At 39.4% G+C, this 26,197-nt stretch overlaps 1 protein-coding gene and 1 pseudogene across 2 annotated transcripts; one reads left to right on the forward strand and one right to left on the reverse strand.

Moving 5' to 3' along the window:
• Positions 1–2,473: 2,473 nt before the first annotated feature.
• LOC119719552 (guanine nucleotide-binding protein G(s) subunit alpha isoforms XLas-like) lies at positions 2,474–15,884 on the reverse strand. 2 transcript variants are annotated; one of them, XM_038189023.1, is made up of 5 exons: positions 15,743–15,884; positions 6,728–7,456; positions 5,300–5,432; positions 4,972–5,031; positions 2,474–3,951 (listed from the first exon to the last, which is right to left on the reverse strand). In XM_038189023.1, exons 2-3 carry the CDS (start codon positions 7,423–7,425, stop codon positions 5,378–5,380), a joined length of 753 nt encoding a protein of 250 aa, XP_038044951.1. In that variant the 5' UTR covers positions 7,426–7,456; positions 15,743–15,884; the 3' UTR covers positions 2,474–3,951; positions 4,972–5,031; positions 5,300–5,377. The 2 variants fall into 2 exon arrangements, with proteins under 2 accessions (XP_038044951.1, XP_038044950.1); XM_038189022.1 differs by lacking the exon at positions 15,743–15,884 and adding an exon at positions 11,011–11,210.
• LOC119719680 overlaps positions 12,645–26,197 on the forward strand; it is a 17,346-nt pseudogene continuing 3,793 nt past the window's right edge.

Genomic DNA, 26,197 nt, shown 5'->3' on the forward strand with positions numbered 1-26,197 from the left:
CGCCAGCCTCGACTCCAGGGGCGCGTGCTCGTTGCGCTGACTTGGCCATGAAGATCGCCCTGATTAGATGAGCGCATGCGCGCCAACTTAAACAACTCTGATTTTTATTACGCGAGTCTAGTTGCCATGCGCGCTCACTTGCAATTTCTATTCATGCAGAGCCTTCACACAAATGCGCATGCGCGCGGACTTAGTTTTTTTTTTTTTAATTGCGCAATTGCATCCGGACCTTTATATATTACTCCCAAACATTTCTTATTAAGAAGAACGCAATGGCCTAGTGGTAGGCACTCTAGCGCTCATACGGAAGGTCCCGGGTTCGATTCCCGCTGATTTCACTACAGGACCTTTTATTTCTTTTTAGTTTACTTATTTAATTTTAAAAAAGAGTAAAATTCTGTTTTATTTTATTTTATTTTATATAGTTGGGGTAGACACGCGATACAAAACTCGGACTGGCCGCAGGTTTCCCTGCAGCCAGTCCGGGTTGCCGCGGCCGAGACTCGAACCAGGGGCGCCGGCTTACCAATCGGCCCCTCTACCGCGTTCACTACCTGGGTCCCCCAGTGAAAATAGCACTTCCTATAATTAAAACCCTTAGAATCAATTAGTCGGTAATAAAAATAAATACCGCCCTCTTTATTCAAATTTATTCACCCAGCTTTCTAGTTCGGCAAGGTTCTGGACTTAGTTATAAATCATGAATTGGAACTCGAGTCTATGGTCTTTTAAGCTTGTGACAGATCTACCACGACACCGCTATTGGATATTGAAATAAATATACGAATTTAGTGAATTTCGTGGTTTCGTTCTGTTGGCCTACTTGAGAAAATAAAACATGGGCAGTAACAAGGGAACATGTGTAAGTGGTAGTTTAAATTCAAGTATTTTTTATCAGTTCACTTTTTTGCGTGGTAATACTGTAACTTATAAGGCAATAAGGGAAGGCAAGTACAAGGTATGTACACGTGTAAAATACAGGAATCACAACAGTTTACGTATTCGTGTGCCTCTGTACTCTAGGTATTTATTCCAACTGATACTTGTGTATTGGAACGTTTTACACTATATAAATAAATGAAGCACAATTAAAATGCAAGGTAAAACAATCACATATTGAAATGAAAAATGCCGTTTTCCTAAAAAAATTGCAAGGGGTTAATCTTGCATTTTGCATCAAAAACGACATTTTTCATCAAAAATTGCAAGGGGTTAACCTTACATTTTGCATAAAAAATTGACCTATTCATCCAAAATTGCAAGGGGTTCACCTTACATTTTGCATCAAAAACAGCATTTTTTTCATTAAAATGGCAAGGGGTTAACCTTACATTTTGCATCAAAAAACAGCCTTTTCATCAAAAATTGCGAGGGATTAACCTTACATTTTCATCCAAAATGGCATTTTTCATTAATTAAAAATTGCAATGGGTTAACCTTACATTTTGCATCAGTCAAAAAACGGCCTTTTTCATCAAACATTTCTAGGGGTTAACCTTACATTAAGCATCAAAAACGGCATTTTTCATTAAAATGGCAAGGTTAACCCTACATTTTTCATCAAAAATTACAATTTTTACAAATGGCATATTTGCATCAAAAAATGGCATTTTTTCCCTCAAAAATTGCAAGGGGTTAACCTTACATTTTGCATCAAAAAAACGGCCTTTTTCATCAAAAGTTACGAGGGGTTAACCTTACATTTTTCATCAAAAATTAAATTTTTTATAAAAAAAATTGCAAGGGGTTAACCTTACATTTTTCATGCAAAATGCCATTTTTCATTCAAAATTGCAAGGGGTTAACCTTACATTTTGCATCATAAAAATGGCCTTTTTCATAAAACTAATTGCAAGGGGTTAACCGTATATTTTTCATCAAAAATTACAATTTTTACAAAATTACATATTTGCATTAAAAAATGGCATTTCTTTTATCAAAAATTGCAAGGGGTTAACCTTACATTGTGCATAAAAAAACAGCCTTTCTCATCAAAGATTGCGAGGGGTTAACCGTACATTTTTCATCAAAAATTACAATTTTTACAAAATTACATATTTGCATAAAAAAATGGCATTTTTGTCTTAAAAAATTGCAAGGGGTTAACCTAACATTGTGCATCAAAAACGGCATTTTCATCAAAAATTGCAAGGGATTAAACTTACATTTTGCATCAAAAAACGGCCTTTTTCATCAAAAATTGAGAAGTGTTAACCTTATATTTTTCATCAAAAATGGCATTTTTCAAGGGGTTTACCTTACATTTTTCATCTAAAATGGCATTTTTCATTAAAAATTGCAAGGGGTTAACCTTACATTTTGCATCAAAAAACGGCCTTTTTCATCAAAAATTGCAAGGGGTTAACCTTACATTTTGCATCAAAAACGGCATTTTTCATTAAAATGGCAAGGGGTTTAACCGTACATTTCTCTTCAAAAATTACAATTTTTACAAAATTACATATTTGCATCAAAAAATTGCAAGGGGTTAACCTTACATCATTTGTACATTGTGCATCAAAAACGTCATTTTCATCAAAAATTGCAAGGGATTAACCTCACATTTTGCATCTGCACTTTTGAAGGGGTTTACCTTACATTTTACATCAAAAACAGCATTTTTTATTAAAATGGCAAGGGTTTAACCTTACATATTTCATTAAAAATTGCAAGTGGTTAACCTTACATTTTCCATCAAAAATGGCATTTTTCATCAAAAACTGCAAGGGGAACCTTACTTTATCCATCCAAAATGGCATTTTTTCATCAAAAATTGCAAGGGGGTAACCTTACATTTTTCATCAAAAATAACAAGGGGTTAACCTTAAATTTTGCATCAAAAACGACATTTTTCATTATAAATGAAATTACATGTAGCTGGCAATTTGGAACACTGGAATCGTACTTGATACAAAATTGAACTCCTGCACTTATTTTTATAACCATAGGTATTTGACAATTGAAAGTTGGGTTGCTAGAAACATTAAAGAACCAAATCAAGCATGTTTTAATCTATTTGTGAGAATTTAGATTGCGTTTTTGATGAAATACCAGAGTTGAAAATGTTTTAAATTTGGCAACCGGTTAACCTTGCAAAATGTTTTAAAGTTTGACCACATTTTTACTTTGACAAAAATCTCTAAGAAACACCTTCAGAACCAAATCAAACATATTATAACCCTTTCAAGTGCATTTACAGAGCATTTTTGATGAAAAATCAGGCTTCAAATTTGCTTGTAAAATTGGCAAGTGGGGTTAACCTTGCAATGTTACTTAAAAGTTCGATTCCAATTTGACTGAGTTCAAAATTACTCGGAAACATCTTTTGAACAAAAACAATGATAAATCTATCCTTTCTGAAGTTTAACATGTCATTTGAAATTTTGGTGAAATATGTGATTTAAAAAAACTAAAAAAAAAAAGATTTTGGTAAAAATTTGACATTTCTCAAAATCACTCAGAAGCACCTTTAGGATGGAATACGCACTTGCCAATCTTTTCTATTCCATGTGGAGCATAACTTTGATGAAAATCAAAGTTTGTAAATTTTGCAAGCATTAGCATTGCAAATTTATAAAATTTTTGCTAAAAAAATTATTGTGCTCGAAAATACCCAGAAACACCTATCAAACAAAAGCACACATCAGTATTTCATTGTTTTCAGGGGCATCAGGAGTGCTTTTGTGGTGAAAACTTAACATTCAAAACAAACAAAAATGACAAGGGGTTAACCTTGCAAATCAAATTCTCTTGTTTTGCCAAAATCTGGCATTTATGAATAAAGTCAGATTTCAAAGCTTTTAAAAAACGGCACAGGGTTCACCTTGCATAAAAATTTGGCCAAAATCTACAATTGTTTGTTGATACCATAATTGGTGTTACCATGGTGATAAATCAACATCCAGCTCCGCTCTTCCTTGGCAATTTGTCTCTATCAACATCAGTTGCCTCCTGGAATTGGAAAAAGGTTCCCAAAAGAAAATAGCAAGATACATTTCCAGTGATATTACATTTTTTTCAACCTCTATAGCAAGTTAATTTAGGAGTTATTCACTGTTGAATGAGCCATTAAATGGCAGGGAATTGAAGTTTTGGATGATTTCTTTACAATATTAAAATTTGCACACCGACAGGGCCAGTTCATTCATGGGCAAAATAAGGCCCTTTTTAAGAGAGAGATGCAGATTCCAAAATTGGATAAAAAATAACTTAATTTTGACTATTTCAAACAAAACATTGAAATTGAGTTTGTTTAAAGGGAAAATACAACATTGGCAAACATCGAAAAATAAAACTACCAAATTTTTACGAAATACCTTACTAGGATGTTGGTAAATGACATGCTTAAGCATCCTGTATAATTATGGCACCTGGTGTGAATCCATTTTCAAGAAAATGGTATACATTGTATTTGTATACATTTCCAACGCTGGTCGGCAGACCACCGTTGGAAAAACCTAACTATTTTTCAATTACTGCTCCAAATTTACCATTTCTTTTTTTAGTCTAAATTTTGTTTTGCTAGCTATTGGTTCCATGTTCATGAACAGCTAGATTGGTTCCCTTACCGTACAATTTAGTATTTTTTATCCATTTCATCTTTGGTGGAGTCAGGGAACCAGACTACTTGAATCTTTTTGTTTTTCTTGTTTTTTCCAGCATTTTCGAACACAAAACTTCAAACATGTCAGTGTAACAATATTTGATCTATTATACTAACCCCCCAAAAAGTTCATTTCTGAAAATTACAGCAAAAGCCAATGATGTACATTCCCTTTAAAAGCATCGAACACACATCTTTGAATTTTTGCTTTTCCAATTTTTTGACTTAAAAGAGGCAACTTTTGGTGGGGCCAGTGTATGGAGCTACAATTTCATTATAAACAATTAATTTAAAAGCAAAAGCTATGAAAAAGGTTGAAGGAATTCCTGCCTAATGGTCTCAATTTTGTAATAATAAAGTATTCTTACCCGAAAATAAACATGCATGGTCTCTTGCTAATCCTGCCTTCGGACTGTTTCTTTAAATTTCTGTAATATAAAAAGTAAATCAAGAAATTCAGAACCAGTTATCAAACAAAGCATTAATGTAACATCTTGTAAAAACCTCTGGGCGATTGTCAGCTATGGTTTCCAGCCAGGAAGGGTTACATTTCGATAGGGAAGTAGCCGTTTTCGAAAGACGAGCTGTTGGTGATATTTGGTTTGGGGATTTCAGCAGTTAAGAAAGACAAGATCCTTATTGATTGAGAAAATAAGAAGCAATCCCTAAGCTTACTAGGATGATCGCCTTACTCACCTTGGGTAAAGATCATGATTTATCATAGCAGTTGCTGTTGTCTTCTGATTTGTCATGGCAGTTGCTGTTGTCTTCTGTCTATAGCTTCTTGCAGCCTCTGCTTTCAGGATGTGAGTTTTCAGCCGAGGATGACCTCAATAAATACAATAGAAAAAGGGGAAAGAGAAACAGTGTTATTTCTTAGCTTCACTTTTTTTTTAAGGAGAAAATAGAGAAACACAGAAAGTACCAATTACATGTAATGCGACCTTCTCAGTGAAAATTGCTTACATGTTTCATGATGCAACATTTAGAGGATTACTTTGCAAACAAAGAGCACACAGAAGAAACATTGCTAGTGTTTCATATACCAAATGTCTTCACTTTATTGTTTAGCATAACATTTGGAAGGACTTGTTATGCAACATAAGTCTGCAAATTTTTAAAAAAATTTATCTGTAAGTTTTGAATGTCAGAATCCATGCAGAATTAAGATATGAAGCAACATGTGATTCATGTTCAATGAGCAGGTCATGTCCTGGTTAGGTCAGTTTAAACAGGGCCACCATGAGAAGGTCCCAGGATACAAGCCACACATGCTTTGAGTATAGTTAGGGCTATATTGCTGGACAAATGGCAGGCCCCGGAGGGCCAGGCAATTGTTGACTGTCGGGTCCGCCCATCCAGCCCCCAAGGACCAGGAGAGTGCAAACACGGGCGCCACCCTCAGCCAATCCCCCTTTACGGGGTCTAGTGAGCTGAGGACGTAACAGCGTTTGCCAGCACTGATTACAGGGTTACGGCCCTATCAAGAGGGATGGAAATACATTATGCACCCGCACCTTTAACGCACTGCATCCTGGGGTTTCCAGGCCGTTGCCAGGACCCACACGCCATGTGGATGCAACCCGGGCCCTTTTAAGCTGTGCTACATTTTTACCGCACCTCAATTGAAGCAACCAGTCAAACTTCAATTATCAATCGATACCGCCACACCCATCTTAAGCCCTAACGACATAGATCCCATAGCCTTTAGTTTTCAGAGGGACATAACATCTAGAAAGTGAAATTTGCATTTTACTAATAGGTGTTACACATATATTTAAAAAAGTATGTCCCTATGGCTTGCTGGCTGGCTGTTATCTTGCTGTGGTTTGCTTCAAAAGAAAGTTTATGCCCTAAAGGCAGTGCACTAGATAAATATAATTAATTGGAGCCTTGCAGCAGGGGCTGGATCCAGGGGGCAAGCTTCCCACTAATGGTGCCGATGCAAAAATTTGCTTCCCATGGAGTCGATTGCCCATTTTTTAGAGGTTAATGAAATTGTAAACTCAAATCATGAAAGACAGCATGGAAGATTTGCAATTCATTTTTCAAGGGTGGTTTCAGTTGAACACACAGTAATAGGACGGGATGGAATTGGAACAAGAGAAACATAATCTGACTCACTCTGAGAAATCATGCGTCTGACTCCACTTTTGCACTGTTCTTGGGTCTTGAGTTCTGGCAGGTAGGTTGGCTGGCTCCACGGCAGGCATGCTGGCTGGCTGCCCAGCAGGCTGGCTGCCTGTCTGGCTGGCTAGCTTGCTTTCCGGCTTGCACCCTGGCAGGTACATGTAGGTTGGCTGGCTCCACGGCAGGCATGCTGGCTGGCTGCCCAGCAGGCTGGCTGCCTGTCTGGCTGGCTCCCCTGCTCCATGGCAGGCAGGCTGGCTGGCTGCCCAGCAGGCTGGCTGCCTGTCTGGCTGGCTCCCCTGCTCCATGGCAGGCAGGCTGACTGGCTGCCCAGCAGGCTGGCTGCCTGTCTGGCTGGCTCCCCTGCTCCACGGCAGGCATGCTGGCTGGCTGCCCAGCAGGCTGGCTGCCTGTCTGGCTGGCTCCCCTGCTCCATGGCAGGCATGCTGGCTGGCTGCCCAGCAGGCTGGCTGCCTGTCTGGCTGGCTCCCCTGCTCCATGGCAGGCAGGCTGGCTGGCTGCCCAGCAGGCTGGCTGCCTGTCTGGCTGGCTCCCCTGCTCCATGGCAGGCAGGCTGGCTGGCTGCCCAGCAGGCTGGCTGCCTGTCTGGCTGGCTCCCCTGCTCCATGGCAGGCATGCTGGCTGGCTGCCCAGCAGGCTGGCTGCCTGTCTGGCTGGCTCCCCTGCTCCATGGCAGGCAGGCTGACTTCTACATGTACATTGCTGTTGATACAAAGAATAAAAAGGAGACTGACTCTTGTCATAAAACTATCTTGATGATCGTTGGAAGCATTTTAGAATGATTTGTTCCCTCTTCTGAATAATAGTCTAATCTGAATACATTTTTTTGTTGTAGCAACTCACAAATTCTGGAACGGAACAAATACTTTAGTGCAATATCTTGTACACCGAAATAATGTCATGTTCGCCGGCCTATATAATGGTCTATGGGTTTGCCATGGGTTAGAAATAAAACTCCATATAGTAGGCCCACAAAAATGTTCGTTTTGGGGAATAAACAATGCTATTGAGCTTGTGACTTTTGAGAATTGAGAATAAATTGTTTATTTTGAAAACTTGTTAAATTGGCATTAATTACAGAAAATGTACATTTTTTTTGTTCACACTACTGATATGAATAAATCAATGGCGGTACAATGTACATGAACATGTAGAAGATTCCAGGAGGGTCGTGACGATGGTGAGCTACCGGTAAGGTAGGTACTTACATACTTACATGTATGCACAAATAGTGTACACATGCCATTTCTGTTACTTTTAGGTTGATTCCTCTCGTCAGAGAAAAAAAGAGATATATGTGCTTGCCAAATTTTGACTGAGTCGCAATTACATTTTACAAGCATCAGATTTGCAGACAAATCTTGCCAAATTTCAAGAATTCAAAATTGTAGTTGGATGGGATATGAGGAGAGGGGTTGTTGAGTAGAATGGCACTCTTTTGAGAATGATGTGACATTGGTATGATGAAACAGTACGGGTATGAAACTAAATAGAGGGCGGTATAGAGAGTGAATGGGCATGAAGTAAATTGTGGGCGCTGTAGAGAGTGAATTATTGACAAGTGCGTAGAATGCCGAGTGAGATGGCTTGGGATGTTGTGGATGCATGGATGCGCGGATGCGGGGTGCATGGGCATGAAGTAAATTGTTATCAATAGAGGGCGCTTTATTTACCCTAGGATCCACTACTTTATTTAAACATGTACTACCCTCTAGAGGACTCACTACTATATTTACCCTAGGACTGACTACTTTATTTCCATATCTAAAAAAAAAAAAACTACCTACTCACTCCATCTTGGATGTGTGGATGCGGGGTGGGCATGAAGTAAATTTAAATCAAAAGAGGGCGCAATAGGGAGTTCTACTGCGCATCCATGCAGCCATGGATGCATGGATATAGAATAGAGTGGCCCTGTATTCTATAGTTGTACCGCGAATGGTTCCGGCGTGTCCAGATTTGTCCGCACGTATTATTCCAATCCTTATTTAATTTTCTTCCTTCCTCGAAAGTGCAGCCATATGAATGAGGATTTACGCACTTGCCAGAAACACCGGGGAGAACCCCTTCTCTAAGCAATAAGCGTTACTTTGTTCTTTAACGTGCGTTTTACAACACACAGGACCTACGGCTTTATGTCCCATCTGAAGGATGAAGCAATAATGGTTAAGTGCCTTGCTTTGAAGGGCACAAGTGTACCCAGGCTCGAACCCACGCCACTGATGCCTCTGAAACTCCAGAACATGAGTCCAGCTAGCTAGGCCATGACACTCCACCCCTAACAACTTGCATGACTAGACTGTACCTTCCAAGCACAGGGCATAATGGCATTTTGTGGCTGATAGGTTGTCCATTATTTCAGCCACATTTATCATGGGCTAACATTTATTCATTATGGGGTACTGGTGGTATCAGGTCAACTCGGACCCAAACCAAGTCGGACCCATGCCAAGTCGGACCCATGCCAACTCGGACCCACGACCAACTCGGACTCTGACCCACAACCAACTCGGACCCACTACCAACTCGGACCCTCTACCAACTCGGACCCAAGCACGACCAACTCTGACCCAATAATGACTCAATCATTAGTTTCAGAGATTTTATTTATAGGTCATCTTAATGTTACAGTGCTTATATAGTGGAGATATTCTGTAATTATATTGGGCAGAATGGGGCTTTTAGTTTTGTTGTTTTCTTTTAAATTTTATTGCCGCTGTGTGGAGCCGTATTTTTTGATGCGTACAGTAAATACTGTTGCTAAACTCTTATCGTTTTGAACGTCATGAAACTAAACGAGCTTAGCTTTTTGAAACCGTGACATGTGTTGCCAAACCAAGAGATATTAGTAGCGTATAGTATAGGTTAGGCATATCGTATGTCATGTGTACAATTTGATATATATACATTTTTTTCAAAATCTCGATTTTTTTTCCAAACGAAATTCAAAGGATTATAATTTTCAGTAAGAAATAAATTGCTTGTTCGTTTTTGCAGGCCTTTGTGTCATGTTACAAGTGGTTTTAAGTGGCACATTTTGTTTCAGTGAGGAAGTTATTAATTTGAAATAACTATTTGGGCCTTTCATTTCATGTAATTGTTCTTTTTTTTGACAAATTTGTTTAACTTTTTATCCTTTTTTTGATTTACCTTTTTTTTCCCCCGTGGAACATCATCTATAGTCAAACATACAGGCAGCTATACCTGTAAGGCCTTACAGGGCTCCAGTATCTAGTACTCGTTTTTGACGATTGACATTGCATCTTTTTGCAGGGGATTTAACTTGATCATTTTTTTTAATTCACATGCTGGCTTTGAATTTTGTAGGTTTTTCTTTTACGAATCCGTTTAACTTTTGATACTTTTTGATTTAACTTTTTTGTTTAATATGGAACCTTCGTTTTTCTTGCAGTGTATGCAATCGGCAATGGTGTTTATGTGGGTCTTTTTAAATAGAGATTAGAATAGACTTCATTTTTATATATTATTTATTTTATTTATTGACTTATAATGTTTACTTAAAATTAGTGAGTTAATTGTTTTTAAATAATATGTTTTGTTTGACAGTGTTTGTTTCAATGTCATACTTTCCAATGTCCTACTTTCCAATTTCATTTTTCTATAAAGATCTGTTCTGAATTTGTATACTCGCTACATTGAAGTTTGGATTAAAAATGAAATAAACTGCTGTTATTTCAAACGATGTCGAATGATTGAAAATGATGGGTCCGAGTTGGTCATGCATGGGTCCGAGTTGGTCGTAGGTCCGAGTTGGTCGTGGGTCCGAGTTGGTAGTGGGTCTGAGTTGGTTGTGGGTCCGAGTTGGTAGTGGGTCCGAGTTGGCGTGGGTCCGAGTTGGTAGTGGGTCCGAGTTGGCATGGGTCCGAGTTGGTTTGGGTCCGAGTTGGTTTGGGTCCGAGTTGGATCGAAACCGTACTGGTTAGGCCTAGCATGCCTAGGCATGCTACTGCTAGGCTAGATACATTTTTGTACAATTATACTATAGCGGCCACCGATAAACGAATAAAGAAGGAAAAAATGTTGCAACCTGACGCCACTGTTTTTCTTCATATCATCTCAATTCATGAATGATGGTCATTCATTGCAAAATGATGAAAAAAAATTAAGAAATGAATCTGGGACTGAGAAAATTTTTAGAATTTTTTTTCTCGACTCTCCATACCATAGACTTTGTACACAATCGCAGAAGCGGCGTCAGGTTGCACAATTTTTACCGAATTTTGAAAATGGCATACCCAAAGAGGCCTTCACACTTGTATGACGGCATATTCCGTTTCATTCCAATAATTAAAATCATCTGAAAATGTTGCACTTAAGTTAAAACACACAAGACAAGAGACAACATTTTGTCAAAAATGTCAAAACAAAAAATTCACTGGACATGCTGGACATCGACAGCGCACGGTGCTGTTTGAAGGGCGCCCTCATCAGTATATAATAGTAACCATACAAAAAGAGGGCGCTATAACGAAAACACGATGATCGCTGCACATGCTGCACACAGTCCACAGATTATGGGTGCACTGAACTAAGTCAAATGAGAATTTCTACGCAAGTCATTAGCATAAAAAGTGCCCCCCCCCCGCCAATTTCTTTTGAAAACGGAGGCCGTTTGGCTTTAAAAACGGTGGAATTGTGTAGATATAATAATAATAATAATATAGCTTTATTTACAGATGGTAGCCATGTCACCTGACAGATGATTTTCAATGGGCCATCTATCAATTAAAAATTACATGACTTAATTAAGACTATACATACATACAAAACACAGATCAATTCACAATGATAGTGCCACTGGAAAAATCAAAACTATAAAAATACATTAAAAGTTCACATCCAATACAATAGGTAAAATAGAGATAATTAAAAACATGTGGTAGAGGAGAACCATGAGAATGCGACACTACCCCCCTCCCCTCCCCACATCCACCCTTCTGTCAACACTCGAGGAAAACCAACCTTAGAAATAGATACTGCTGGGAGTAAAAACAAAAATAGACATACATGTACATTTATATACCGGTGTGTCCATCTAATAATTACAGTCAATGGGGAAAGAATCACACTTATACAGATTTTGTTTTAAATATATACCCAATGATCAACTCCCTGGTTTTTGGGCTTACATCTGAGGGCAGGCTTGACAAAATCACGGATGAAAAATGGGTCCTATTTGCATGTGAAAGTGGAAGGATGCCACTTGTAAAATGGCAACTACATTGTACATGCAGGCTTAGGAACTATCACTTTTCGGGAGGTGATTTTATTTGGGTGTGAATATTTAAAAATGTAATTGGCCTATGTACTGTACCTAAAATTGAAAAGAAATGAAAGATGAAAGACAAGACAATAATTTAATTTTTGTTTGAGAAACACCAGTGATGTTGGCTTGCATTTTATTTGGCCCTGAACTTTAATTTGTTGATGTCAATGAGGCTTGAATTAGTACAGTGGACCCATATTAATAATGGGTTACAGACTTCCACGAGACATCAGTGAAAATTATGCTCGCTTCGCGAATTTCATTTAAAATCCTCACAATTCTCAAAACGTTGACAGTTCCCCCACCCCGAACACCTGGCTCCCGAAAATCACCCACCCACCGGTGGTACCCGGTGCGTGGATGGGTCACACCCACCCACCAATGGGGGGGGGGGGGGTGACTCGTATCATAAGTTCAATGGGGCGCTGTTCAAATATGACAGTTACTAACACTGTAATTACATCATACTGTACAAAATACCCCCTCACCAAGCTGGCAGTGTGTCCTTTCTCTATGCTCTAACCGCGTTTTGTGCACAGGCGCACATTATTACATAATTTTTTGCGTGTCAGAATGAAGGGGGGGGGATACACATTATTAGAAATGAATTTCTATGAAACGATTTTCTTGGACAGAGCTGGGGGAGGGGGATTGACCCCGCCCCCCGTGCCCCCTGAGGGCCTGCAGCCAGTGAGCGCAGTGTACATGTATACGAACGACCCTAGCTGATGATAGAATCTGCCATATCTGTGGTTCCCCATTGCACGTAGTATGTATGAACAAAACTGTTTAGAAAAACCTGCCATAACTAAGTTTCCCTATTGCACGTAGTGTATATGAAACAAGATGATCAGACAATCGGTCATGTTTCGCCTGTTCCACGCATGGTATACAAACTAAGCAGGGTATGAAACCTGCCATAACTACATTTCCCCATTGCACGTTTTGGGTATGGACGAATTAGCTGTTTAGAAAATCCTGGCATAACGTTGTGGGTATAGTTCAAGCTGTTCAGAAAAACTGACATAAATGCGTTTCCCCATTGCACGTTGTGGGTATGGACCAAGCTGCTTAGAAAAAAGGCTGACATAACTGCGTTTCCCTCACTGCACGTTGTAGGTATGGACCAAGCAGTCTAAAAAAAACCTAGCATAATTGCGTTTCCCCGGCCCATTGCACGTTATAGGTAAGGACGAAGCTGTTTCCGATGAACTACTCAAGAAATACAAAATGGATTGAATTGAAAATTCGTGCAATTAGTTTTCACGATGTGTAGCATAAGTAGTTTGAATGGCGTGCGAAACCGTGGAGCTATCAATACAATATGATCGTAACAATCTAATGTTTTAAACGTTAAAATTCCTTGTTGACTTCCATTAGGATTGTATTTGTCGAAATTAAAACCCTGTATTGTTACGGTCATAATATCTTGATTATTGGACGTTTTTTTATGATGAAATTAAATCTTTTGATGTCAAACATCATGACAAATGAGTGCGCGAAAATTCAATTTAATGTAACGTGTATTTCTTGAATTGTTGGCCCCAACTCGAGTTTGGTTGTGGAGATCGAGACCACTATAATAGAGGGCGCGCCACATAAATAGTGGTCTCAACAACGCATCAACACAGATGCTGCACAACTGAACAAAAAGCACAACCTCGTTTCCGATGAACTACTCAAGAAATACAAAATGGATTAAACTGAAATTTGGTGCAATTAGTTTTCACGATGTGTAGCATAAGTAGTTTGAATGGCGTGAGAAACCGTGGAGCTATAAATATAATATGATCGTAACAATCTAGTGTTTTAAACGTTAAAAATCCATGTTGACTTGCATTAGGATTGTACTTGTCGCAAAGAAAACTCGGCAGTGTTACGGTCATAATATCTTGATTATTGGACGTTTTGTTATGAAATTAAATCTTTTGATGTCAAACATCAGGAAAAATGAGTGTGCGAAAATTCAGTTTAATGTAACTTGTATTTCTTGAATTGTTGGCCCCAACTCGAGTTTGGTTGTGGAGATCGAGACCACTATAATAGAGGGCGCGCCACATAAATAGTGGTCTCAACAACGCATCAACACAGATGCTGCACAACTGAACAAAAAGCACAACCTCGTTTCCGATGAACTACTCAAGAAATACAAAATGGATTAAACTGAAATTTGGTGCAATTAGTTTTCACGATGTGTAGCATAAGTTGTTTGAATGGCGTGAGAAACCGTGGAGCTATGAATATAATATGATCGTAACAATCTAGTGTTTTAAACGTTAAAAATCCATGTTGACTTGCATTATGATTGTACTTGTCGCAAATAAAACCCAGCATTGTTACGGTCATAATATCTTGATTATTGGACGTTTTTTTATGAAATTAAATCTTTTGATGTCAAACATCATGCAAAATGAGTGTGCGAAAATTCAGTTTAATGTAATGTGTATTTCTTGAATTGTTGGCCCCAAATCGAGTTTGGTTGTGGAGATCGAGACCACTATAATAGAGGGCGCGCCACATAAATAGTGGTCTCAACAACGCATCAACACAGATGCTGCACAACTGAACAAAATGAACAACCTCGTTTCCGATGAACCACTCAAGAAATACAAAATGGATTAAATTGAAATTTGGTGCAATTAGTTTTCACGATGTATTATATTACATTCATTTTCGGCAGTTCCTGTCAAGATTCTAGAGTTTGGTGTCAAATACCATGGCAAAATATTACAGGAAATGTCATTGCAATACAATGTGTATATCTTGAGTTCCCAATTTCACAATAACTTTGTTGACATGACGAGAAAATACGGAGTGTCCCTACGGGTGCAACAGTGTATTAAAATTCCCATAGACACTAGTGCTAAATGCCCATACTTCTAAACTCTTTTAAAAATACTCAGAACTCTCACATGTATTTAAGCTGCACACAGAAATGGTGATCGAAATGTCATCTCAGTTTTCTTTTTTTTTCAATTTTTGGTGGGTTGACCCGTTACTGTCTTTTCGTGAAATTCTTACCCAAAGAAGACGACCCCTATTTTTCCCAAAGCGGAAAAAAAGTAGCCATCTTGAAAAACGATCCCTCTACATCATGAAAAAAATAGCGCCACTTTCGAGCTCCATTGCATCCAATGTGCTCAGAATTGGAAGTCCCAAGTCTGGGCCAGTGGTTCATTGCCATATTTTTTTTAATTCCCCAATTTTACGGCCCTCAGAACTCTCTAATATAGAATATTTTGAGGGTATAACTGCTTTTCATGAGCTCGGCGGATGGGTTTAGGTCTATTAACAGGTGTGCACCCTGACACGTCACCACTGGTGTTGCAAATGATCTAGGACAATCCAGGAGGTGTGCAAAAAAGTGTATTGATTAAAATTCCGATTCGAATGAAAGTCACTTTTAATGGGAGACAATGAATGAAGAAAACACATTCCAATATTGGATCATAATATCATAACATAAAAAGATTGTAATATATTTACGGAAACCGTGGCAAACAAAAAACATTGCGAGAATAAAAACTAGTCTATGTTACCACCATCAAATGTAATCGTCAATGCCGACCCTGACATGCCCGGTCATAACCATTGAGCTCGAAATAGAAGAAAAATAATTCCCAGTCAATCACAAAATGTTAACTTTTTGTCACCGAGTTAATGACAAACAAAAGAGTCCCAAAGTGCAAGAGGGAACTTACGGTCTTTACAACAGGTTCGCCCTTTAGCACAGGAAGTCGTAGTCAACATGACGAGAGTAGCGCTGCAATAGCTGTGAACTGAAGGCACCCGGCGCCGCTGTTGCTGTTTTCAAGCGGATGACTGGTTCGAAAATTGGAGCGTATTTATATGGATCCTAACACAAAGCACCCACGAAAGCATCACAATACAAATTCCTACCATTCACTGATCATGGCTATAATAACTGACCTGAGACGTTTTGAAGTCTGGAAATGATTATTTTCTGGACTGTGACTTCCTTAAAGCGTTGAGAATTTTGGCTTGTTTGGGTAGAGTGCCAAAAATAATATCTAGCGTAATTAATTATGTGTTGTTCCATTAATTATTTTGGCGGGAGGGGATGAAACTGCTTTAGCTTCTTAAAAACTTCCCAACGGGCAACACTTTGGTTGAAATACAGTACTTTGTTAAGATTTTGTTGCGAGGACAAGTCACTCTTCCAAGCCCAATCTTCCCTGATAATTTGTTTTCTCTCCATCAGAACTGTAAATGTAACTAGAAAGTCCCCGCCTTTCAATCCTTTTTAACTCAAAAACTACTGAGCACCTCTCGCTCAACTAACGACTAATCAGTACAGACATTCCTGATCATTCCAGCCATACTTTCTTATGCCCAAAAGAGTGATGATGTGTACGAATTCATGCAATTTCTGACAAATGATACCGAAAACAGTTGCACTTTTGTATACGTGCAAGTTGTGGTTGACACTAAACTCACACGTATACAAAAGTGCACGTTTTTTCTCGGTACCATATTTTGTCATCAATTGCATTTGGTACACTATTTTGGCCAAACAAAGATAATGGCTGGATGATACTCTGCTTGTGTAATGTTTACGCAAATGCTCATTATTGTGCTTGGAAATGGAAAGTACACGTTTGGTGGTTTTGTGAAAGAGTTATGAGGAAAATGTTTGTCAGTAGATGAAGAATACTCAGTCTGTTTTAAATGCAACAATTGGTGCTATTGTGACGAAAGATGACAAGCTAGTGTACTTTTGAAACTGTTGTTCAATAAATGGTAGAATATAGCGCAGTATTAACAAGACGGATATTGTCGAGTTATAGCCTAAGAAGGGTAAGAAAGGATAGTGACTTGTTGATCAAAGTGGGAGTTGAAATTGAAATAGGTAATGAATATTAACAATGTCACCGAGCATGCGCATTTGTAGAATAAAAGCTAGTGTCTATTGAAAAAAAAAGGCAAACAGTGATTTGAGAACAGGAAAAAAAGGGGCATATATATATGAACTTGACATGGGGTGGGTGGGTGGGGCGAACGAGAAGGGGGAAGTAGGAAGTTGTAGGAAGTAGGAAGTTGTAGGAAGTAGGGAGATGTAGGAAGTAGGGAGTTGTAGGAAGTAGGGAGTTGTAGGAAGTAGGGAGTTGTAGGAAGTTGTAGGGAGTTGTAGGGAGTTGTAGGGAGTTGTAGGGAGTTGTAGGAAGTTGTAGGAAGTTGTAGGAAGTTGTTGGAAGTTGTAGGGAGTTGTAGGAAGTTGTAGGAAGTTGAAGGAAGTTGTAGGGAGTTGTAGGGAGTTGTAGGAAGTTGAAGGAAGTTGTAGGAAGTTGTAGAAAGTTGAATGGAAGTTGTAGGGAGTTGTAGGAGTTGTAGGAAGTTGTAGGGAGTTGTAGGGAGTTGTAGGAAGTTGTAGGAAGTTGTAGGAATTTGTAGGAAGTTGCTGGAATTTGTAGGAAGTTGTAGGAAGTTGTTGGAATTTGTTGGAAATTGTAGGAAGTTGTAGGAAGTTGAATGGAAGTTGAATGGAAGTTGAATGGAAGTTGTAGGAAGTTGTAGGAAGTTGTAGGAAGTTGTAGGAAGTTGTAGGAAGTTGTAGGAAGTTGTAGGAAGTTGTAGGAAGTTGTAGGAAGTTGTAGGAAGTTGTAGGAAGTTGTAGGAAGTTGTTGGAAATTGTTGGAAGTTGTAGGAAGTTGTAGAAAGTTGTAGGAAGTTGTAGGAAGTTGTAGGAAATTGAATGGAAGTTGAATGGAAGTTGTAAGAAGTTGTTGGAATTTGTAGGAAGTTGTAGGAAGTTGTAGGAAGTTGTAGGAAGTTGTTGGAAATTGTTGGAAATTGTTGGAAATTGTAGGAAGTTGTAGGAAGTTGAATGGAAGTTGTAGGAAGTTGTTGGAATTTGTAGGAAGTTGAAGGAAGTTGTAGGAAGTTGTAGGAAGTTGTAGGAAGTTATTGGAAGTTGTTGGAAGTTGTAGGAAGTTGTAGGAAGTTGTAGGAAGTTGTAGGAAGTTGAAGGAAGTTGAATGGAAGTTGAATGGAAGTTGTAGGAAGTTGTAGGAATTTGTAGGAAGTTGTTGGAATTTGTAGGAAGTTGTAGGAAGTTGTTGGAATTTGTTGGAAATTGTAGGAAGTTGTAGGAAGTTGAATGGAAGTTGTAGGGAGTTGTAGGAGTTGTAGGAAATTGTAGGAAGTTGTAGGGAGTTGTAGGAAGTTGTAGGAAGTTGTAGGAATTTGTAGGAAGTTGCTGGAATTTGTAGAAAGTTGTAGGAAGTTGTTGGAATTTGTTGGAAATTGTAGGAAGTTGTAGGAAGTTGTAGGAAGTTGAATGGAAGTTGAATGGAAGTTGTAGGAAGTTGTAGGAAGTTGTAGGAAGTTGTAGGAAGTTGTAGGAAGTTGTAGGAATTTGTAGGAAGTTGTTGGAAGTTGTTGGAAGTTGTTGGAATTTGTAGGAATTTGTAGGAATTTGTTGGAATTTGTAGGAAGTTGTAGGAAGTTGTAGGAAGTTGTAGGAAGTTGTAGGAAGTTGTAGGAAGTTGTTGGAAATTGTTGGAAATTGTAGGAAATTGTAGAAAAGTGTAGGAAGTTGTAGGAAGTTGTAGGAAATTGAATGGAAGTTGAATGGAAGTTGTAAGAAGTTGTTGGAATTTGTAGGAAGTTGTAGGAAGTTGTAGGAAGTTGTAGGAAGTTGTAGGAAGTTGTTGGAAATTGTTGGAAATTGTTGGAAATTGTAGGAAGTTGTAGGAAGTTGAATGGAAGTTGTAGGAAGTTGTTGGAATTTGTAGGAAGTTGAAGGAAGTTGTAGGAAGTTGTAGGAAGTTGTAGGAAGTTGTTGGAAGTTGTTGGAAGTTGTAGGAAGTTGTAGGAAGTTGTAGGAAGTTGTAGGAAGTTGAATGGAAGTTGAATGGAAGTTGTAGGAAGTTGTTGGAATTTGTAGGAAGTTGTAGGAAGTTGTAGGAAGTTGTAGGAAGTTGAATGGAAGTTGAATGGAAGTTGTAGGAAGTTGTAGGAATTTGTAGGAAGTTGTTGGAATTTGTAGGAAGTTGTAGGAAGTTGTAGGAAGTTGAATGGAAGTTAAATGGAAGTTGTAGGAAATTGTTGGAATTTGTAGGAAGTTGTAGGAAGTTGTAGGAAGTTGTAGGAAGTTGAATGGAAGTTGAATGGAAGTTGTAGGAAGTTGTAGGAATTTGTAGGAAGTTGTTGGAATTTGTAGGAAGTTGTAGGAAGTTGTTGGAATTTGTTGGAAATTGTAGGAAGTTGTAGGAAGTTGTTGGAATTTGTAGGAAGTTGAAGGAAGTTGTAGGAATTTGTAGGAATTTGTAGGAAGTTGTAGAAAGTTGTAGGAAGTTGAAAGAATTTGTTGGAATTTGTTGGAATTTGTAGGAATTTGTAGGAAGTTGTTGGAATTTGTAGGAATTTGTAGGAAGTTGTAGGAAGTTGTTGGAATTTGTAGGAAATTGTTGGAATTTGTAGGAAGTTGTAGGAAGTTGTAGGAAGTTGAATGGAAGTTGAATGGAAGTTGTAGGAAGTTGTAGGAAGTTGTAGGAAGTTGTTGGAATTTGTAGGAAGTTGTAGGAAGTTGTTGGAATTTGTTGGAAATTGTTGGAAGTTGTAGGAAGTTGTAGGAAGTTGAATGGAAGTTGTAGGAAGTTGAAGGAATTGTTGGAATTTGTAGGAATTTGTAGGAAGTTGTTGGAATTTGTAGGAATTTGTAGGAATTTGAAGGAAGTTGTAGGAAGTTGTAGGAAGTTGTAGGAAGTTGTAGGAAGTTGTAGGAAGTTGTAGGAAGTTGTAGGAAGTTGAAGGAAGTTGTTGGAAATTGTTGGAAGTTGTAGAAAGTTGTAGGAAGTTGTAGGAAGTTGTAGGAAATTGAATGGAAGTTGAATGGAAGTTGTAAGAAGTTGTTGGAATTTGTAGGAAGTTGTAGGAAGTTGTAGGAAGTTGTAGGAAGTTGTTGGAAATTGTTGGAAATTGTTGGAAATTGTAGGAAGTTGTAGGAAGTTGAATGGAAGTTGTAGGAAGTTGTTGGAATTTGTAGGAAGTTGAAGGAAGTTGTAGGAAGTTGTAGGAAGTTGTAGGAAGTTGTTGGAAGTTGTTGGAAGTTGTAGGAAGTTGTAGGAAGTTGTAGGAAGTTGTAGGAAGTTGTAGGAAGTTGAATGGAAGTTGAATGGAAGTTGTAGGAAGTTGTAGGAATTTGTAGGAAGTTGTTGGAATTTGTAGGAAGTTGTAGGAAGTTGTTGGAATTTGTTGGAAATTGTAGGAAGTTGTAGGAAGTTGTAGGAAGTTGAATGGAAGTTGTAGGAAGTTGAAGGAATTTGTAGGAATTTGTAGAAAGTTGTAGGAAGTTGTAGAAAGTTGAAGGAATTTGTTGGAAGTTGTTGGAATTTGTTGGAATTTGTAGGAATTTGTAGGAAGTTGTTGGAATTTGTAGGAATTTGTAGGAAGTTGTAGGATGTTGTTGGAATTTGTAGGAAATTGTTGGAATTGTAGGAAGTTGTAGGAAGTTGTAGGAATTTGTTGGAATTTGTAGGAAGTTGTAGGAAGTTGTAGGAAGTTAAATGGAAGTTGAATGGAAGTTGTAGGAAGTTGTAGGAAGTTGTAGGAAGTTGTTGAAATTTGTTGGAAATTGTAGGAAGTTGAAGGAATTTGTAGGAATTTGTTGGAATTTGTAGGAAGTTGTAGGAAGTTGTAGGAAGTTGAAGGAATTTGTTGGAAGTTTTTGGAATTTGTTGGAATTTGAAGGAATTTGTAGGAAGTTGTTGGAATTTGTAGGAATTTGTAGGAAGTTGTAGGATGTTGTTGGAATTTGTAGGAAATTGTTGGAATTGTAGGAAGTTGAAGGAAGTTGTAGGAATTTGTTGGAATTTGTAGGAAGTTGTAGGAAGTTGTAGGAAGTTGAATGGAAGTTGAATGGAAGTTGTAGGAAGTTGTAGGAAGTTGTAGGAAGTTGTTGAAATTTGTTGGAAATTGTAGGAAGTTGTAGGAAGTTGTAGGAAGTTGAATGGAAGTTGAATGGAAGTTGTAGGAAGTTGTAGGAATTTGTAGGAATGTGTAGGAATTTGTAGGAATTTGTAGGAAGTTGTTGGAAGTTGTTGGAATTTGTAGGAATTTGTTGGAATGTGTAGGAATTTGTAGGAATTTGTTGGAATTTGTAGGAAGTTGTAGGAAGTTGAATGGAAGTTGTAGGAAGTTGAATGGAAGTTGAATGGAAGTTGTAGGAAGTTGTAGGAATTTGTAGGAAGTTGTTGGAATTTGTAGGAAATTGTAGGAAGTTGTTGGAATTTGTTGCAAATTGTAGGAAGTTGTAGGAAGTTGAATGGAAGTTGTAGGAAGTTGAAGGAATTTGTAGGAATTTGTAGGAATTTGTTGGAATTCGTAGGAAATTGTTGGAATTTGTAGGAAGTTGTAGGAATTTGTAGGAATTTGTTGGAATTTGTAGGAAGTTGTAGGAAGTTGTAGGAAGTTGAATGGAAGTTGAATGGAAGTTGTAGGAAGTTGTAGGAAGTTGTAGGAATTTGTAGGAAGTTGTTGGAAGTTGTAGGAAGTTGTAGGAAGTTGTTAGAATTTGTTGGAAATTGTAGGAAGTTGTAGGAAGTTGTAGGAAGTTGAATGGAAGTTGTAGGAAGTTGAAGGAATTTGTAGGAATTTGTAGGAATTTGTAGGAAGTTGTAGGAAGTTGTAGGAAGTTGAAGGAATTTGTTGGAAGTTGTTGGAATTTGTTGGAATTTGTAGGAATTTGTAGGAAGTTGTTGGAATTTGTAGGAATTTGTAGGAAGTTGTAGGAAGTTGTTGGAATTTGTAGGAAATTGTTGGAAATTGTAGGAAGTTGTTGGAATTTGTAGGAAATTGTTGGAAATTGTAGGAAGTTGTAGGAATTTGTAGGAATTTGTTGGAATTTGTAGGAAGTTGTAGGAAGTTGTTGGAAGTTGTAGAAGATTGTTGGAAATTGTAGGAAGTGGTAGGAAGTTGTTGGAAGTTGTAGGAAGTTGAATGGAAGTTGAATGGAAGTTGTTGGAAGTTGTAGGAAGTTGTTGGAAGTTGTTGGAATTTGTAGGAATTTGTAGGAAGTTGTAGGAAGTTGTAGGAAGTTGTTGGAAGTTGAATGGAAGTTGTTGGAAGTTGTAGGAAGTTGTTGGAAGTTGTAGGAAGTTGTAGGAAGTTGTAGGAAGTTGAATGGAAGTTGTAGGAAGTTGAAGGAATTTGTAGGAATTTGTAGGAAGTTGTAGGAAGTTGTAGGAAGTTGAAGGAATTTGTTGGAAGTTGTTGGAATTTGTTGGAATTTGTAGGAATTTGTAGGAAGTTGTTGGAATTTGTAGGAATTTGTAGGAAGTTGTAGGAAGTTGTAGGAAGTTGAAGGAATTTGTTGGAAGTTGTTGGAATTTGTTGGAATTTGTAGGAATTTGTAGGAAGTTGTTGGAATTTGTAGGAATTTGTAGGAAGTTGTAGGAAGTTGTAGGAAGTTGTTGGAATTTGTAGGAAGTTGTTGGAAGTTGTTGGAAGTTGTAGGAAGTTGTAGGAAGTTGAAGGAATTTGTTGGAAGTTGTTGGAATTTGTTGGAATTTGTAGGAATTTGTAGGAAGTTGTTGGAATTTGTAGGAATTTGTAGGAAGTTGTAGGAAGTTGTTGGAATTTGTAGGAAATTGTTGGAAATTGTAGGAAGTTGTTGGAATTTGTAGGAAATTGTTGGAAATTGTAGGAAGTTGTAGGAATTTGTAGGAATTTGTTGGAATTTGTAGGAAGTTGTAGGAAGTTGTTGGAAGTTGTAGAAGATTGTTGGAAATTGTAGGAAGTGGTAGGAAGTTGTTGGAAGTTGTAGGAAGTTGAATGGAAGTTGAATGGAAGTTGTTGGAAGTTGTAGGAAGTTGTTGGAAGTTGTTGGAATTTGTAGGAATTTGTAGGAAGTTGTAGGAAGTTGTAGGAAGTTGTTGGAAGTTGAATGGAAGTTGTTGGAAGTTGTAGGAAGTTGTTGGAAGTTGTAGGAAGTTGTAGGAAGTTGTAGGAAGTTGAATGGAAGTTGTAGGAAGTTGAAGGAATTTGTAGGAATTTGTAGGAAGTTGTAGGAAGTTGTAGGAAGTTGAAGGAATTTGTTGGAAGTTGTTGGAATTTGTTGGAATTTGTAGGAATTTGTAGGAAGTTGTTGGAATTTGTAGGAATTTGTAGGAAGTTGTAGGAAGTTGTAGGAAGTTGAAGGAATTTGTTGGAAGTTGTTGGAATTTGTTGGAATTTGTAGGAATTTGTAGGAAGTTGTTGGAATTTGTAGGAATTTGTAGGAAGTTGTAGGAAGTTGTAGGAAGTTGTTGGAATTTGTAGGAAGTTGTTGGAAGTTGTTGGAAGTTGTTGGAAGTTGTAGGGTTAGGGTTAGGGTTAGGGTTAGGGGTTAGGGTTAGGGTTAGGGTTAGGGTTAGGGTTAGGGTTAGGGTTAGGGTTAGGGTTAGGGTTAGGGTTAGGGTTAGGGTTAGGGGGGGTTAGGGTTAGGGTTAGGGGTTAGGGTTAGGGTTAGGGTTAGGGTTAGGGTTAGGGTTAGGGTTAGGGTTAGGGTTAGGGTTAGGGTTAGGGTTAGGGTTAGGGTTAGGGTTAGGGTTAGGGGTTAGGGTTAGGGTTAGGGTTAGGGTTAGGGTTAGGGTTAGGGTTAGGGTTAGGGTTAGGGTTAGGGTTAGGGTTAGGGTTAGGGTTAGGGTTAGGTTAGGGTTAGGGTTAGGGTTAGGGTTAGGGTTAGGGTTAGGGTTAGGGTTAGGGTTAGGGTTAGGGTTAGGGTTAGGGTTAGGGTTAGGGTTAGGGTTAGGGTTAGGGTTAGGGTTAGGGTTAGGGTTAGGGTTAGGGGTTAGGGTTAGGGTTAGGGTTAGGGTTAGGGTTAGGGTTAGGGTTAGGGTTAGGGTTAGGGTTAGGGTTAGGGTTAGGGTTAGGGTTAGGGTTAGGGTTAGGGTTAGGGTTAGGGTTAGGGTTAGGGTTAGGGTTAGGGTTAGGGTTAGGGTTAGGGTTAGGGTTAGGGTTAGGGTTAGGGTTAGGGTTAGGGTTAGGGTTAGGGTTAGGGTTAGGGTTAGGGTTAGGGTTAGGGTTAGGGTTAGGGTTAGGGTTAGGGTTAGGGTTAGGGTTAGGGTTAGGGTTAGGGTTAGGGTTAGGGTTAGGGTTAGGGTTAGGGTTAGGGTTAGGGTTAGGGTTAGGGTTAGGTTAGGGTTAGGGTTAGGGTTAGGGTTAGGGTTAGGGTTAGGGTTAGGGTTAGGGTTAGGGTTAGGGTTAGGGTTAGGGTTAGGGTTAGGGTTAGGGTTAGGGTTAGGGTTAGGGTTAGGGTTAGGGTTAGGGTTAGGGTTAGGGTTAGGGTTAGGGTTAGGGTTAGGGTTAGGGTTAGGGTTAGGGTTAGGGTTAGGGTTAGGGTTAGGGTTAGGGTTAGGGTTAGGGTTAGGGTTAGGGTTAGGGTTAGGGTTAGGGTTAGGGTTAGGGTTAGGGTTAGGGTTAGGGTTAGGGTTAGGGTTAGGGTTAGGGTTAGGGTTAGGGTTAGGGTTAGGGTTAGGGTTAGGGTTAGGGTTAGGGTTAGGGTTAGGGTTAGGGTTAGGGTTAGGGTTAGGGTTAGGGTTAGGGTTAGGGTTAGGGTTAGGGTTAGGGTTAGGGTTAGGGTTAGGGTTAGGGGGTTAGGGTTAGGGTTAGGGTTAGGGTTAGGGTTAGGGTTAGGGTTAGGGTTAGGGTTAGGGTTAGGGTTAGGGTTAGGGTTAGGGTTAGGGTTAGGGGTTAGGGTTAGGGTTAGGGTTAGGGTTAGGGTTAGGGTTAGGGTTAGGGTTAGGGTTAGGGTTAGGGTTAGGGTTAGGGTTAGGGTTAGGGTTAGGGTTAGGGTTAGGGTTAGGGTTAGGGTTAGGGTTAGGGTTAGGGTTAGGGTTAGGGTTAGGGTTAGGGTTAGGGTTAGGGTTAGGGTTAGGGTTAGGGTTAGGGTTAGGGTTAGGGTTAGGGTTAGGGTTAGGGTTAGGGTTAGGGTTAGGGTTAGGGTTAGGGTTAGGGTTAGGGTTAGGGTTAGGGTTAGGGTTAGGGTTAGGGTTAGGGTTAGGGTTAGGGTTAGGGTTAGGGTTAGGGTTAGGGTTAGGGTTAGGGTTAGGGTTAGGGTTAGGGTTAGGGTTAGGGTTAGGGTTAGGGTTAGGGTTAGGGTTAGGGTTAGGGTTAGGGTTAGGGTTAGGGTTAGGGTTAGGGTTAGGGTTAGGGTTAGGGTTAGGGTTAGGGTTAGGGTTAGGGTTAGGGTTAGGGTTAGGGTTAGGGTTAGGGTTAGGGTTAGGGTTAGGGTTAGGGTTAGGGTTAGGGTTAGGGTTAGGGTTAGGGTTAGGGTTAGGGTTAGGGTTAGGGTTAGGGTTAGGGTTAGGGTTAGGGTTAGGGTTAGGGTTAGGGTTAGGGTTAGGGTTAGGGTTAGGGTTAGGGTTAGGGTTAGGGTTAGGGTTAGGGTTAGGGTTAGGGTTAGGGTTAGGGTTAGGGTTAGGGTTAGGGTTAGGGTTAGGGTTAGGGTTAGGGTTAGGGTTAGGGTTAGGGGTTAGGGTTAGGGTTAGGGTTAGGGTTAGGGTTAGGGTTAGGGTTAGGGGTTAGGGTTAGGGTTAGGGTTAGGGTTAGGGTTAGGGTTAGGGTTAGGGTTAGGGTTAGGGTTAGGGTTAGGGTTAGGGTTAGGGTTAGGGTTAGGGTTAGGGTTAGGGTTAGGGTTAGGGTTAGGGTTAGGGTTAGGGTTAGGGTTAGGGTTAGGGTTAGGGTTAGGGTTAGGGTTAGGGTTAGGGTTAGGGTTAGGGTTAGGGTTAGGGTTAGGGTTAGGGTTAGGGTTAGGGTTAGGGTTAGGGTTAGGGTTAGGGTTAGGGTTAGGGTTAGGGTTAGGGTTAGGGTTAGGGTTAGGGTTAGGGTTAGGGTTAGGGTTAGGGTTAGGGTTAGGGTTAGGGTTAGGGTTAGGGTTAGGGTTAGGGTTAGGGTTAGGGTTAGGGTTAGGGTTAGGGTTAGGGTTAGGGTTAGGGTTAGGGTTAGGGTTAGGGTTAGGGTTAGGGTTAGGGTTAGGGTTAGGGTTAGGGTTAGGGTTAGGGTTAGGGTTAGGGTTAGGGTTAGGGTTAGGGTTAGGGTTAGGGTTAGGGTTAGGGTTAGGGTTAGGGTTAGGGTTAGGGTTAGGGTTAGGGTTAGGGTTAGGGTTAGGGTTAGGGTTAGGGTTAGGGTTAGGGTTAGGGTTAGGGTTAGGGTTA

This window comes from Patiria miniata, unplaced genomic scaffold, assembly GCF_015706575.1.
Source record: "Patiria miniata isolate m_02_andy unplaced genomic scaffold, ASM1570657v1 HiC_scaffold_8, whole genome shotgun sequence".
In the NCBI taxonomy this organism is placed as follows: Eukaryota; Metazoa; Echinodermata; class Asteroidea; order Valvatida; family Asterinidae; genus Patiria; species Patiria miniata.

Excerpts from the sequence above, each read along its gene's own strand:
- LOC119719552 (XM_038189022.1), bottom strand. The coding sequence starts at position 11,072 with ATGATTTTAATTATTGGAATGAAACGGAATATGCCGTCATACAAGTGT. Across the intron at positions 7,457-11,010 it reads AAGTGTGAAGGCCTCTTTGG|CAATGTACATGTAGAAGTCA; the intron begins GTATGCCATTTT and ends TTGTATCAACAG. Across the intron at positions 5,433-6,727 it reads CAGACGCATGATTTCTCAGA|GTCATCCTCGGCTGAAAACT; the intron begins GTGAGTCAGATT and ends GTATTTATTGAG.